At 36.0% G+C, this 17130-nt stretch overlaps 1 protein-coding gene across 9 annotated transcripts in view; it reads right to left on the bottom strand.

Annotated features, from left to right (window-relative positions):
* Nucleotides 1-17130, bottom strand: part of LOC101882457 (voltage-dependent calcium channel subunit alpha-2/delta-1) — a 229543-nt gene that overhangs the window by 129320 nt on the left and 83093 nt on the right. For all 9 annotated transcript variants that reach the window (XM_073930291.1, XM_073930290.1, XM_073930287.1 and 6 more), the window contains 3 exons: nucleotides 13540-13575; nucleotides 11757-11889; nucleotides 1931-2062 (listed from right to left, as the gene is read on the bottom strand). In XM_073930291.1, coding sequence (XP_073786392.1) covers nucleotides 1931-2062; nucleotides 11757-11889; nucleotides 13540-13575 — 301 coding nt within the window. The remainder of the gene's footprint in view (nucleotides 1-1930; nucleotides 2063-11756; nucleotides 11890-13539; nucleotides 13576-17130) is intronic.

Below are 17130 nucleotides of genomic sequence, written 5' to 3'. Positions count from 1 at the left end.
GATCCCAAACTCCATTTGATTTGTCACATCTCTGTCGTGAGCACATCAGCGAGCATTGCTAGAAACCTTCTGGGGTAGGGGGATGTTTGGGGTTTATATTGACTGCCGAGAGCCGACATGCGGAAAGAAAGGCCCCAGTAGAATTTCACCTTCGATTTTGTCTCTTTACCCGAGAAAATAACCTGGTGCAAATGAGGGAGCTCATCACAGCTGAACATCTAACAAGACGTGTTTCTTCATAAATGGCATCCCACGTTCTGACATTTAGTGCAGCTGTAAGTGCCAGCAGACATTGTGATTTGGCTATAACAGAGTAATCGAGCAGTGCTCTGCCAGCTATAATGAATTGGGGTTTACAAGAACATCAATATTTTATAGCTGCGCGTGTGTCTATAAGGAGACAATCGATGCTTGGCAGCGCACATATTATTCTATTATAATGTCTAACTATTAGAGTCACATGCCGTTCCAAACCTGTATGACTTTTTTTTTTTTTTTGTAATAAAAAAGTTTGACAATCTTCTCAATATCATGAGGAATGAAGTTGTTAAACTCTAAATCTAAATTTATTTGGTATATTTTACTAGAGTAGATTGTTGTACTGTAGATTGACAACTGATCTGTGCAAGACACAATATACTTAACCACACCCATTTAATTATAAGTTACACAAGTACATAAACATACAGAAATAAACGTCTCAGTAACTTCCAGCTCAAGAAGATTTTAAGGACCATATTATGATACTTTAAAGATTCTTAATTTTATGTTGGAGTTACCTACTGTACGTTTGCATCCAACTGAAATAATTTACTGTATATAAACTATCTGACAAGGTCTTGTCGTTGATCCCAGTTGTAAGAGCAACAGATATCGATATTGATCATTTGGAAAAGTGGCAGAAGATAGATTTTTCAATGAATCATTTGTTGAAAAATGATTTAGGGATACATTCAGTATGAAGGCATGCGAGAGATCTGCAGAGTGGATGGCAACATCAACAGCCTGAGGTATCAAGACAATTGTGCTGCCCATTACATTACAAACCACAGAAGAGGACAAGATAGCGCTCCTTCTCATACTTCAGCCTCCACATTAAAGTTTCTGAAAGTATTCTTTACTTTCAGGAACTTTGATATAGAAGCTGAAGGTCAAGGTGTTCCAGGACTGGCCAGCCCAGTCACCAGACATGAACATTATTAAGCATTTCTGGTGTAAGATGAAGGAGGAGGCATTGAAGATGAATGTTTAAACGATGGATCTGCGACAGAGAAACTACGGTTTTAGAGAAACACTCATTACTACATCGTTGGTATCCTAAATGATGCATCGTACTATGACAGTTCAACCACTAGTTTTGTCGTTGTTTAAGAAACACACCCCCGGTTGTGTGTCTTCAGGTGACTTTTTTGCATCTATTTTGAGTTCTTATTACATAAGATGACAGGACATATTTCCAAAATGCATCTATTCTCTTCTTCTATACAAAAGAATTAAAGTCATGCAGGTGTTTGGAGTTAATTTCACACATTTCAGATATGCAAAACTGAGAGAGCAAGGTTCAACTTTGGCTAATATACTATTTATATGCACGTTTTTAGTAAAAGTGTAGCAATTATGAATCTGAGAGTAATGAAAATGAATTGAGCACCTCATTACTTTTCTCCTCTGTCATCATTAAATCTCACAAGAATACAATAAGCCCTCTGCTGAGCCACTGAGATATTTGATATTATAATTTGTTATGAAAATTTGGTGTAATTTGAGCTGGGACTGCATGCTATGTTTACCAATTAGAGATAGCGGAGTCTAGCAGTGGAAGGGGGGTTGTCTGTGTGTTTGTGTGTGTGAAAGAGAGAGGTAGGGTTTGATTGGAATTTGCATTGAAATGTGTGAATGCTGAATTAAACAGAAAAAAAAACACACTTACCAGGGTAAAAGCGGGCTAATCCAGTAGCACTGCCAAACACTTGCCAGAGTAGCGTTGGATCTTCTTCTCGATTCTTCTTAAAGACATCCTCCAACGCCTCTGTCCAGTTCAGCTCATTCAGCACAATGGTGGCTGGAAACACAAATATGATGTATGATGTTTGATTAATTTAATTTTGATTCTTTAATGTCCTCAGTCTACATCCTAACAACCAGAACCATGGCAATCAACCAAGGGTGACCTTGCTTATGCATATCTTTTAATTAAGGCTGTTGATTTGATTATTTGACACATTAATTTACCTTAATTAGTTATGGGTAAACAATAAGGTGTTTAAATTCATTCATTCATCATCCTTTGGCTTAGTCGCTTATTTATCAGGGGTCACCACAGCAGAATGAACCGCCAACTATCCCAGCATATGTTTTACACAGCAGATGCCCTTCCAGCTGCAATCCAGTAATGGGAAACACCTATACACTCTCACATTCATACACACACTCATTTACTACGGCTAATTTAGTTCATTCAACAAACTGTAAGAGAAACCGGAGCACGTAGATGAAACCTACGCCAACATGGGGAGAACATGCAAACTCTACACATAAATGCCGACTGGCCCAGCCGGGACTCGAACTAGTAACCTTCTTGCTTTGAGGAGACAGTGCTAACTACTGAGCCACCGTTCCGCCTGTTCAAATTATTAATACCATGAATTAACTCGACATTGGACCGCATCACACATTTCAGACATTTGATTGGTTATTAACTTCATACAAGGCAACAACACTGTGCGATGGAGCTTGTTCATTCATACATTCATTTTCTTTTCAGCTTCGTCCCTTTATTAATTTGTGGTCACCACAGTGGAATGAACCACCAACTTATTCAGCATATGTATTATGCATCGGATGCCCTTCCAGCTGCAAATTATCACTGGGAAACACCCATACACTCTCATTCACACTCATACACTACAGACAATTTTAGCTTACCCATTTTATCTATAGCACATGTCTTTGGACTTGAGGAAACCCAAACATCGTCTATGAACCCAACCCTATTAAACATCAGTTTGTAAATATTTAAAAAAAAAAAAAAAGGAAAAAAAATAAAAATAAAAATCACAGGAGGGCCGATAAATTTGATTTCAACTGTATAAATAACAAATATTGTTTTAATATTCATTTTTGTCAGTATTTCAATTCATACAGTCCATCTGGAAAGTATTGATAACGCTTCACTTTTTCTCTTTTTTTATGTCTTAGCCTTATTTCAAAATGGATTCAATTCATTTATTTTCTCAAAATTCTACACACAATACCAGATAATGACAATGTGAAAAAATATTTTTTGAAATTGTTGCAAATGTATTAAAAATGAAGAACCTGAAAAAAATCACATATACATCAGTATTCGCAGCCTTTGCCGTGAAGCTCTAAATTGAGCTCAGGTACATTCTGTTTCCACTGATCATTCTTAAGATGTAGACCTCAGAGACAGGATTGTCTCAAGGCACAAGGCTGGGGAAGGTTACAGAAAAATTTCTGCTGCTCTGAAAGTTCCAATGAGCACAGTGACCACCATCATCCATAAGTGCAGGATGTTTGGAACCACCAGGACTCTTCATAGAGCTGGCCGACCGCCAAAGCTGAGTGATCAGGAGAAAAAGGGCCTTAGTCAGGGATGTGATCAATGACCTGATGGTTACTCTGTCTGTTCTCCAGCATTCTTCTGTGGAGAGAGGAGAAACTTTTAGTAGGACAACCATCTGTGCAGACAGAAGCCACTCCACACATGGAATTTGCCAAAAGGCATCTGAAGGACTCTCAGACAATAAGAAACAAAATTCTCTGGTCAGATAAGACTAAAATTGATTTCATTGGAGTGAATGCCAGGGGTTACTTTTAGAGAAAACCAGGCACCGCTCATCACCAGGCTAATACCATCCCTACAATGAAGCATGGTGGTGGCAGCATCATGCTGTGGGGATGTTTTTCATCAGCAGGAACTGGAAGACTAGTCAGGATAGAGGGAAAGATGAATGCAGCAATGTACAGAGACATCCTGAATGAAAACCTGCTTCAGAGTGTTCTTGACCTCAGACTGGGGCGACGGTTCATCTTCCAGCAGGACAATGACCCAAAGTACACCGCTAAAATATCAATGGAGTGGCTTCACAACAACTCTGTGAATGTTCTTGAGTGGCCCAGCCAGAGCCCAGAGCTAAATCCTATTGAACATCTCTGGAGAGATCTAAAAATGGCTGTACACAGTTGCTTCCCATCCAACCTGATAGAGCTTAAGAGTTACTGCAAAGAAGAATGGGCAAAAAATTCCAAAGACATGTGTGCCAAGCTTGTGGCATCATATTCAAAAAGACTTGAGGCTGTAATTGCTGCAAAAGGAGCATCAAGAAAGTATTGAGCAAAAGCTGTGAATACTTCTGTACATGTGATTTTTCAGTTTTTTTTTTTTTTTTTTATAAATTTGCAAAAAAAAAATCACATTGTCATTATGGGGTATTGTGTGTAGAATTTTGAGGAAATAAATTAATTTAATCCATTTTGGAACATGGCTGTAACTTAAAAAAATGTGGAAAAAGTGAAGCGCTATGAATACTTTCCGGATGCACTGTAAGTATACTATAGGTCATGAAGCTTACAGTGACAGTCCAAAGAGAGTACATGAAGTAAGAGGAGGAGGAGGAGAGACACAGAGAGGTGTAATTTAGTCTCATCTCAACTGCTGTTAACAGAATAATTCTGCACTGTGCACAGAGGGCTCTCCATCTCCTCATCTGCAAACAAGCTGATTGACTTTATTACATCACCACTGAGGGAACCATGGAAACCTATAATCATCCTATCAAACCTTTTGCTTCTGAAAAGGCCGCGTGCAGATAGGCAGTCAGAAGTGCTAGTAGAGATATGCTAATCAGGCGAGAAAACAGCTCGCGTGTCAACAATTATTGTAATGAAGCATGAAAAATTCAGAGCTATAACAACCATAACTTTAGTTTTATTGGCTGGCATGCAGCAGAGGCATTAGGGCAGGGCTGAGGGAGGAGAAGAAGGGAAATGTGGAAAAGAGAGAGACATTATCTTGAGCATTTTCTCCCCCCAAAAAGAGACAAAAGACTGATCAATGACCTGAGAGAAACTGTAGCAAGAACAATAAATTGGTTACGTTGGAAAATACTGCACTTACAATATTGTGTGCAAATGCAGATATAATGGGGTTCACATTATTATTATAGTAGATTTATATTATATCTTTCTAACCTTCCATCCATCTTTCTGTTCGGCTAATCTGTCTACCTTTCTTTTTTGTCCATCTGTCTGTCTAGTTCTATCTATCTATCTATCTATCTATCTGTCCGTCCGTCCGTCCGTCCATCCATCTATTTATCTATCTATCTATCGCTCCGTCTGTCCATCCATCCATACGTCCGTCCATCCATCTTTGTCTCTGTACTGTTTGTCTACCTAATCACTATGTATCTACCCATCCAATTATGTCTATCCACATATCCGTGTAATGTGTGTTTATCTGTTTGTTTACCCATATATATATATCATCTATCCACCACCCGAAAATGTTTACAGTTGAAAAGAAATAATTTTTAATCTTGATATGTTTGATTTTTTTTTTTTTTGTTTTCAGATATTTCCCAAGTGATGTTAAACTGACCAAAAAAAAAAAAAAAAAAGTACAGTATTTCACTTTTTTTTCTTTGGGACAAAGTCTTTCTATTTCTGGGTTTGGTTGGAATAAAAGCAGTCAGTTTTAAAATGTAATTTTAACATTTTTTTTTTTTAAATGTCAATTTTATTAGTCCACTTAAGATTTTGTTTCTTCTTTTTGATTGGCTACAGAACCGTTGAACAATTACTAGCCTAATTTACATTCTTGCGTAGTACCATAGATAAGCCTAGATTAAAAAAAATAAATAAAATAGTTAACAAACCAACCAAAAAACAACCTACCTACCTACCTACCTTTCCACTTTTTTTTTTCTTTTAGCTTTTTTTCTTTCCTGCCAGTGGTGGTGAAAACAATGAACTTAACAGTTTTGATGTCTTTCTCTGGATACAGCATTCCGGTGTAAAACATCTCAACGCTCTGAAGTATTGATCATTTCCTCAACCTCCTCTGATTACATCAATGCTTTCAGATGTGAAGGAGAGCACATTTGCCCGCACACGCTGTGAGTTGTCTCTCTTAATCATGGTTAAGTTTTTCTTGGTGTTGGCTGACTCCGGCAGGGGGGGGGGGTCACCCGCCATCTTCTCGCAACCCCTAAACGATGTACTACTTTATCCACGGAAATCCAATTTTCTCCCCGGCAAGAGCAGCAGATCTGTTTTATTTCTGTGCGTCTGTGTGTGTGTTTGTGGCAGTGGTTCCGGGCTATTTGTGGTCTCTGAGTGTTTGATAGAGGTTGATGTGTGCAAACTTTGCTTTTAGTGTCGCTGGAGAAAAGCCACTCGGTTCTTCTTAACGCCTTAAATAGACTCAACAACCTCTGGAATTAATGGACATATAGACACTCCTGTAATATTGGACATTTCTCACACATAACTGTGTATGAGTGGGTCTGGCCGCCAGCTTGATTCTACACACGTACTGTGTTTCCTTCTGGCGCAAGGTCAGGTCAGACCCAAGACCACTGCAATTATAGCTCTGCCCGTTTCTGTCACTTGGTTATTTTCTGTCTATCTCTCTCTCTCTCTCTCTCTCTCTCTCTCTCTATCTTTCTCTCTCTCTCTCTCTCTCTCTGTGAAATATAAAAGTTTAAATAACAATAGTTCAGCCAAAAATGAGAATTCTGTCATCATTTCCTCTGCTGTGTAATTAGTATGTTATGTTTCTTGTCTGTTATGCCAATTTCTTCCTTGCAATAAATGTATATGGCAAAAGGAACTGACAAGCCTCAAAAAGGAGTTTCCAAAAAGGTGGATGGATGGTTAGATGGATGGATGGATGGATGGATGGATGAATGGATGGATGGATGGATGGATGGATGGATGGATGGACGGATTAAACAATAGAAAGAACTTTAGAATAATTGATGCAAAGAACAGACAGACAGACAGACAGATAGACATACAGACGGACAGACAGACGGACTGACAGACGGACTGACAGACGGACTGACAGACGGACTGACAGACGGACTGACAGACGGACTGACAGACGGACTGATGGACGGACGGACGAACAGATGGATGGATGGAGAACAAAAGACAGACAGACAGACAGACAGACAGACAGACAGACAGACAGACAGACAGACAGACAGGTAGAACTTGAGATATATTATATAGAACGCAACAACAAAAGATTGAACAATTTATAGATAGACTGATAGAAAGAATGATGGAAAAATGAATGTATGGATGGATAGATAGAATAATGGAAGGATGGACAGATGGACAGATAGAACAATAGAAAGAACTTAAGAATAATGGATGGATAGGATGGACGGATGGACAGATAGATAGATAGATAGATAGATAGATAGATAGATAGATAGATAGATAGATAGATAGATAGATAGATGGATGGATGGATGGATGGATGGATGGATGGATGGATGGATGGATGGATGGATGGATGGATGGATGGATGGATGGATGGATGGATGGATGGAAGGACGGACGGACGGACGGACGGACGGACGGACGGACTGACTGACTGACTGACTGACAGACAGACAGACAGACAGACAGACAGACAGACAGACAGACAGACAGACAGACAGACAGACAGACAGACAGACAGACAGATAGATAGATAGATAGATAGGTAATTTGGTAGATGCTCACCACCACATGACCAGATAAACCCCCTTTCCCAAAAGAGCCTTATAAAGCCTTGTAAATGACTCACAGATAAAAGTAGAAAGAGCAATATAGGATTGGGAAATGACTCAGAGATAATTGCATGAAATGGTATACAATTACAAGACAAGTGACAAGGAAACTCCCTTCTTAAATTACAGAGGCAGCCACCTCTGTCAGTGTGGAAAAGCTCCAACTTTTAGAGATTCAAGCATCACTTTATTTATGAACTTGGTCACAGTACATTCAGTACATTCTGAATCATCAATGAACATTTGAACCTTCTGTGTTAGCTGAATCAAACATCAACAGTCATTCTTGGAAATTGTTCAAATACACAACAGCGCTGGGAGAAAAACACATGTCTGGGACCTGCATGTTTTTTTTTTTGTTTTTTTGTTTTTTTTGAGGAGCAGCAGTAGTTTAATTGTTCAGGACAAATATTGGACTAAACAAATATAATTTCCAGAACAACAAAAAAATTAAGCTTTTCATAGTGATACTTGGCAACACCTTGTAAATGTTTTAAAAGAAAAAAAAAAAAAAAAAACGTATGCGAGCCGAGTAGTAAGTCTGAATTCGTAGAATTCGAAAAACAGCGAGAAGTACCCGGATGACCTACTACTTCTGACGAGATTCTGAAGTGTGAACTCGATGGAAGCTACGCTTTCCTATGATGCAACGTCTATCTGAGTTCCATTGATACTTCTCACATTCAAACTGTATAGAACGTACTATATTAGTGTTTCTGCAGGTTTCACAAAGTTATGTAAAAACTTATATAAAGCTAAACGTTAAAGATTTTTTCCAATGGCATGGCTGGCCCAATAAAAATAGATTTTAACTTGCCTCACTAAAACAATTTTAATTTAGTTATACACATTTTAACATGTCAAAACAAACTAAATCTAAATAAATATTTACAAAGCGATAATAAACTAAATGTATGCAAATTAAAGTCATTGTAAGAAAGATAATTGCACCAAATTGGTAAATAGAAAAAGTAAAAGTTAAAAGTTTTATTTAGATTTAATTATTGGGGATTGGTCGGCTTGATTGGGCAACTTTACATACAGAAAAATTAAGACCCATTTAAAATTATTTAAGACCAACCACACAACATTTCAGCAAATATAAGACCTTTTAGGGCCTCTGAAATTTTAAGACTTTTTAAGACCCCGCAGATACGATATAAATTTCCAGCAGCCAACTCCACATTTAGGCTTCTAACCAAAGGTTTATTCGCAGCCCTAGCCCCTAGTTAGGCTTTTTGTACAATAATAAAACTGCACAAACATGTTAAAGATATCTTTTGCATGTGAGAAGTAGGGGTGTCAAAATTAATTTTTTCTTCGGTGCACCGCGATGCAGACGCGGACAATTCGATATCGGTTCAGTAATAATCATAACCGGTTCTTAGGCCTATGTACTGACGTCATTTATCGCCATATGCGCTCTGTCGCAAGGGAGGTGAGCGCGGATATTTACAACACTCAGGAGCCAACCTAGGGCTAGGCCGTGGCATAAGCAGTATAGGCAATTGCTAAGAGCGCAGTACATCCAGGGGGGCACCAGAAATGAGCGCGGCTAAGTTGGTTTTGTTTTCGACATTCCTGACACATTCAGTTATAGCGGCAATAACTCAAAAAACTCTTACCCTAAAAAGATCTAAAGTGTGTTTCCTACAAAAAGACAAAGCTGATTATGTTTTACAGCTGTCTTTTCTTTTTTTTAGCTCGACATAACGAGCACTGCTCCGTTTAAGCACTCGCAGTATGTGTTTATCCGGGAGAGCTTGTGCTAAGTGGAGCTCTCAGTAAGGGACCGTCGAAAAAGTGCTTCTTTTTTCGTTTTTTTTTTTTTTGCTCAGCGCGAGATCTCCCGGCTAAACGCATATTGTGAGGGCTTAAATGTGTATGTGTGTGTGTGTTTGTTTGTTTGGTGCTGTCTATGTTTGTGTATGTTAGTGAATGAGAGACAGTGTGTTACTGTGTGTCTGTGTGTTTATACAGACTTGTTATAGCCTCCCCCCAAAATATAACACTGTGTATGGAAAGCATTGCCAATGCACCGTGATGCACCGAAATATCGAATTAAAGCGAATCGATGGCATGATAATCGTAACCGAACCAAACCGTGAGACCAGTATAGGTTCACACCTCTAGTGAGGAGTGTCGTTTACTATAGCAGAGTTGCCAACCTACGTCACAATTGACGTCACACGGGTTCAACCGCGCATACCGGTTGCAAAAAAAACACTGTTTGCAATAGAATACATGTCGTGTTGTCCGGTAGGATGCTAAATACAAAAGTCCACAAATAAAAAAAATTAGTTTTCCCATACACCACACTGCTTTGCCAACCGCAGACGTCTTTGGTTAACAGCCATAATAAGAGTTGAATGGAGTGAGGACCTAGTTAAAAATGCTCAACTCTGCAGTTCTCATGTCATATCAGGTAAGTTCACGCTGTGCTAAATCATACACATTACTTGTTTTTGATTGCAGCAATGATTTCAGCAAAAACAGTTAAACATGGTGAATTAAACTGTCTACACTGAATGCTTAGAATGATACGTGAAAATGTAAGTTCACATACCCTGCCGTACAGGTGCAGTTCATGTCAGAATGCAGTTGTTTTGCTTGTTGATGATTACACAGGCCTTGTACAGTTCTGTCTTCCTTCCTTGTCTTTGACTAGGCAGAACCTCAATTTTAAGCAACTACAAAGTGTTGAATCTGGTAATCATGGAACATTATTTTGTGCACATGACCACACAGAACAAACTTGTAGGCATCCAAAGACTTTTAGGCCTTTAACTTCTCTATTGTAAAATTACTTGGAGTTTCAATGAGATGTTTGGCCATTTCATCTTATCAATATCCAACTGGGAGGGTGCTATCGCAAATGGACCTGTCCGATGAACGCCACTCACTTTAGCGTTAATTTGACAGAATAACTGAACTTATCATTGGGTGACAACCTGTTATAATACGCTGAAAGCATTATGTAAATAATATATGTAATCAATAGAACTTATCTCTAATACAACAACAAACTCTGTACCATATCGGATGTCATTCCCTCCCTGTAAATGCTAGCGCTCCTGTTTTTTTTCTTTTTTGCAACCTCGCTGCGCGTGCATCCTCGATGTTTACAAACCGGTAATTCATCTACAGTTTAGCCAGCTCTGCTTAAATAAGTCTCCTAGGTGCACAAACTGCATATTATAAGAACATTTTAATATCAAAACATGAATTTATTGATACCGATCTATATCAGTATCAGCAACGAGAAGCACTTAATTATCAGTTATTGGTATTTTCTAAATGAAATTAAATTTTATAAATATTATGCATCCCTAAATAAATCTATCCATCTAAATTACACAGGCAGCCACATCTGAGGATTCACCTTTCTGCTTACAGACTCAAGCACCACTTGATCTCTGAACCGCTTCAGAACTATTTATTTTAAAACAAAGCAAACAGATCCTCAATATAACATAATGCCCAGCTCAAAGCAGACCTCTCAGACCTAATGCCATTTCAACTATCCTGTTTACCAAAGGGCACAATGGCTAAAGTAATTACCTGAATCTATTTGTCTTGCATTTGTGTGCATTAGTGTGAATATGACAAGGTCAATAGGGAAGGACCGTCTAACACAAAAAGAGCCAGACGCTTTCCCAGCAGGCCAACAGAGACTCTATAGCTCAGCCAACTTACTGTACAATGAAATCCCTGTTTAAAAGTACACTTAGGTTTATCCAAACAGGCGCACCTGCACTTATCCTGACAAAAGTTTCCCCAGAGAGTTTTGGCTGTCAGATGAATTTTATAATTCTCCTCCAAAAGCTCTTTCAAAGACGCACTTATACTTAGTTTTCTAACTGACATCTATGGCAATCAGTGGCAGAGGATCTCATCAAATTCGCAGCAGTAGATAATGTGTTGCAGCGGAGCATGTCTGTTACTTACAGCCGTCATAGATGTCCGTAGGGATGTGCACAGCCGTATGGTTGTAGGAGGTGAGGCGGTTTTTGAATGACGGATCTTCTTTAAATTCAGGTCTGATCCGGTTTTTCCGTCCTTCTGTGTCATTGGTTTCAAGCTGGAAGAAAAGCAGCAATAAACATCTGTGGTACAGTATGGAGAATACAAGCTTTCTGCTAGTCATAAAAATGCAACTATTCTGCAGCTGTTTTCAATATTTGTTATTAAAGTGATTAAGGTATTCTAAAAGTGGTTCTTAACTGCCTGGTCAGTTTGCCTTTCATTTCATTTCAAAACAAAATAAAATAAAATTGTATTATAACCCTTTCAATAAAAGTTAAATAAAATAAATAACAACAGTTCTATATAATACTTTATATTTATATATATTTTTACTAATTATTTGTCTGATTTGGATAAAACACTTTTTAAAAATAATTAATTATTATTAAATAGTACTTTAGATAAAAATAAAATAAAATAACTATACATTAAATAAAAAAAATAAAAACAACAACAGTCAAACATAATTTTAAATATATTTTTAGCTATTAATTTATTTATATATAAATATGTGTTAAAAAATTCTAAAAGTGGTTCTTAACTGTCTGGTCAGTTTGCCTTTCATTTCATTTCATTTCATTTCATTTCATTTCATAAAATAAAATAAAATAAAATAAAATAAAATAAAATAAAATAAAATAAAATAAAATAAAGTTAAGTAAAGTAAAGTAAAATAAAATAAAATTGTATTATAAAAACTTTAATAAAAGTTAAATAAAATAAATAACAACAGTTCCATATAATACTTTATATTTATATATATTTTTACTAATTATTTGTATGATTTGGATAAAACACTGTATTTTAAATAATTAATTATTATTAAATAGTACTTTAGATAAAAATTTAATAAAATAACAATACATTAAATTACAAAAATTAAAAACAACAACAGGCATACATAATTTTAAATATATTTTTAGCTATTCATTTATTTATATATAAATATTTGTTAAAATATTTATAAATTATTATAAAAGTGGATTTAATCTTACTGGCTGAACTGCCTGATCAGTTTATATTACACATAAAATAAAATAAAATAAAATAAAATAAAATAAAATAAAATAAAATAAAATAAAATAAACATCATGTTTTTATTTCTATATTTTTAAAACTATTTATTTTGATGATTTATTTTAAACAATGTTTTTTTTAATCAATAATCATTATTAAATAGCACTTTGGACTGCTGTATTATTCGGCATATAGGTGAACTGTTAGCTATTGCAACTTAAATCACTCATCTGAATAAACACATTACCAGAATAGTCAGTAATAATAATAAAAACATAAATGACATATATTTAAAGTAAATAATATATATTATATTTTATAAAACATCAGTATAGGATGTATTAATATCCCAATACATTTTCTAAAGGTACTGAACAAATAAATCCCTTGTTTCTTTTCCCTTTGTACCTGTACTCGATCTATTGCACACATCAATGCGTTTTACACACACTCATGCTAATTGTCAGTTGAGATGTATGACAGTGTGTATCCGGTAGCCGAGCACATATCAACAGAAAAGGAAATATATGGTCATCATCCCTTCACTGCCTTATATTAATCATACATAAGACGCATGGTCATGACTGGACAGACGAGCACACGATATTCATGTTTGACATAGTATCTGTGTTTAACAAATAAATCAAACATATGTGTGTGTTTCTAGAGTCTTAAATCATATACTCACATTATCCTTGGCATTAAAGTAAACTATATCATCCTCCTGAAGAAAAAGAGAGAACATTATAGGTTTAGTATTGTGGCTACATACATTACAACAGTTACACTTATTAGTTACACTAATATCCCTGTTCTTTCTGAATTTGATTTAAAACATTTTCATTTTATACTTGGAAGAAATGTCATGTTGATTTTACAGATAAAAAAATAGAACATTTACACAAACACATGACTGTGAATCAAAAATACCAGCCGGATCTCACGAGGAAACGCAGGTATTTTACGTTTTGACAGTTTAGTGGCTAATTCGTACGAGTTCAGTACGAAAATGTACGATTTTAAAAAGGAGGCGTGGCACCCAACCCCACCCCTTACCCCAACAGTCATTGAGTGATGAGCAAATCATACTAAATTGTATGAATTAGATCGTACGAATTCATACGAATTAGCCACTAAATCAAAAAGTTACAAATTGCTGTGAGATTGCGTTGAAAATACAGTGAAGTGGTTTTGGCCAAATAATGAACAAAGTAATGGGATTAGACAAACCCTATTGTTTCTAACAAAGCACAAGCTTCTCCTACAAATAAGCACTGGAGTTATGATCGCTGAATCTATGGTTTCTGTGCAATATTGCCAAAAGTGCCAGGAGTTAAAATGTTACTATTTACCCCACCAGTGGGGCAAGTTGTAACAGACAGAGGGTTAGCTGTACCACATGCTTAAAAAGGCAGATTTCACACAATTTATTTAAGTTCAGTTTACTTTAAATAGTAGCTATTTGTCCTTAGTAATTGGCTCATTTTTATTCGACATAGAACAGTATGTTTATTTATTTATTAATTGGATAAACACATTTGAATTTATTTGCATTATTGTCCATCATTATATACTGCATTTATTTCCATTATTAGCAATAAAATTACTTTTTTTTTCTATTTAAAAAAATATTTTCTATGAAAAAATATTTTAATAAAAAAAGTTCTCAACATTACACTACAAATAATTTTGTTTGTTTAATTGGTATCCAACAGTGTGTGGCTTATTTGTAACACCCTGTTACAACTAGCAGTCACTTTGTGTTTTTTCCTCTTTCAAAATATTTTCATCTTTTAGCCTAGCAGTCAGTAGTCACAACAATATAAGATTTTACTTGCATTATTTCACAGATTTTTTTTTTCTAAAAAAAAATGGACAATAATAAAAATACTTATATGCTGCAAAAATGTTTTTTGCTTTGTTTCTCATCCAAATTTTGCCAAACATTTTCAATAATTGGCAGAAAGACATCTGCCGACACTGTGGTGAAATCCTTTGAAGCATGCCTTGGTTAACCCTGAGCAAATACCCTAAAACTTTGTGTTGTATTTTACCCTGCATTACTTTGTGCCCTGCGCTCCCCTAATAACACACAATCAAAAGCAAGAAAAAGTCAGCTGTATCAGCTCAGATTTTAAACAAACATTCAACAAACAGCACATTTCAGACATAACAGTTAATTTTCTTTTTGTTTAAAAAATGGAAATGGTTTTAAAAATTTGAGCATTTCAGAGCAACACTACAAGGTTTCTTCTCTGAATGATTTTTCAAATCTACATTAGTAAGACTATGATTTAGTGATTAGTTTATAAAGTCAATCACTTGCTTAAATTATGACAGAATGTGAATGAGTCAATGAGTGTACAGTATCAGTCATTAATTTAAGGGCAGAGCATGTCATTTAATAAAAGAGTTAATAAAAAGGGTTATAAGGCACAGTATGTAATTTTCACCAGATTTTGCAGAGTTTGCATGGTGTGGGTTTCCTCCGGGTGCTCCGGTTTTCCCCACACGTACAAAAACATGCTCTATAGGTGAATTGGGTAGGCTAAATTGTCCATAGTGTATTTGTATGAATGAGTGTGTATGGATGTTCCTCAGTGATGGGTTTTTGTTATATGCTGGATAAGTTGGCGGTTCATTCCACTGTGGCACCCCAGATAAAAAAAAGGGAATAAGCCGAGAAAAAAAAAAATGAATGAATAAAAAAAGACAGATTTGATAATGCAGTGAGTGTAGAATGTCCAAGCCAATGGGAGTCATACACAATATGAACTGTTTTTCCACTGCACCATATTTTTATTCTATACTGGACATTAGTCATCTTGTTACATCCTACATGACTCCTGTGAAAATCAAACTGACCTTTTTTGTTTGTGCTTCGAAACATAAAAAAAAAACAAAAAAAAAACTGTAAGAATACTCTTAAAGCTGGAGTAGTTTCAGAAGTGGACTCTAAACAGCATGACTAAGCCTAGTAGATGATCCAGAATGCAGGAGCACGTCTGCTCTTCACTCAACCAAACTCACACTCCTCCCCATCTCACTCCAGCAGCTTCCAGTTGTGTCCAGAATCAAATTCACGTTTTTATGCGGTCTTCTGGGACTAAAGGTGGAACAGCTGCTCCCTATACCTCAGTTAACTGCAACAAATGTTCTTGCTAGCTTGCTGTTCCTTCCCAACTGGAAAAAAAATTACAATTTACCCTCATTTTTACTTTCTATAAAAATGAGCTGCCAACATCCACCAAAACTGACCATTACATCTGTCTAGAACCCCAAGAAATGTCTAATCTGCAATTGTTAATCAAGAAACTGTGGATTCATCTTCAATGCCTCCTCCTACATTTTACCCAAGACATGCTCAATAATGTTCATGTCTGGTGACTGAACTCGTCAATCCTGGAGCACCTTGACCTTCTTTGCTATGGAGGCTAAAGTATGAGAAGAAGAGCTATCCTGCTGAAGAATTTGCCCTCTCCTGTGGTTTGTAATGTAATGGGAAGCACAAATGTCTTGATACCTCAGGCTGTTGATGTTGCTATCCACTCGCCCCCATACTAAATGTAACCCCAAAACATGATTTTTCCTTCACCATCCTTTCCTGATTTCTGTGAGAATCTTGTGTCCATGCGGATTCCAATAGGTCTTCTACAGTATTTGTGATGATTGGGATGCAGTTAAACAGATGATCCATCACAAAAATCTATCTTCTGCCACTTTTCCAAATGATCAACTAGAAGTCAAGTTATTATTTGTTGAGCTTACAACTAGAATTGACAACAAGACTTTTGTCAGGTAGTGTACAAGTCACTTCAGACAAATGCAGAAATCTAAGCTAATTTATTATGATTATAAGATACATTAAATAAATTATGAGCTTCTTTCCATTTTAGTTGATTAGAGATATTTAAACCATTAAAATGTACTCTATAAAAAATACTTTGGTTAATTAGAGCTTTTGTCTTGTTTATGGTCCAAAAATCTACAAATTCTTGTACTGTTTATTTTAAAGCAAAACTCACAATTTTTTACTTACTTTCTGAAAATAAAATATGTCTTCTTGTTTAAAAAATACTGGTTGATTTCAGATTTATTTATTTTTAAAATATGGACTAGAAACAAGACAAAACTCTAAGTAATATGTAATCTGTAAATATGTAATTTGAGGGGAAAGTAAATAACAATTTGCACAAAATTATCTTGCATTTCATTGGAGAGAGCCCATTCATCTTTAATACACTGTTTAACACAATAGCAACTTTTTTATCATTAATAC

Source organism: Danio rerio, chromosome 18, assembly GCF_049306965.1.
Source record: "Danio rerio strain Tuebingen ecotype United States chromosome 18, GRCz12tu, whole genome shotgun sequence".
Lineage (NCBI taxonomy): Eukaryota > Metazoa > Chordata > Actinopteri > Cypriniformes > Danionidae > Danio > Danio rerio.
The sequence above is the reverse complement of the archived record's forward strand: the minus strand, read 5'-3'. Positions and strand labels throughout refer to the sequence as shown.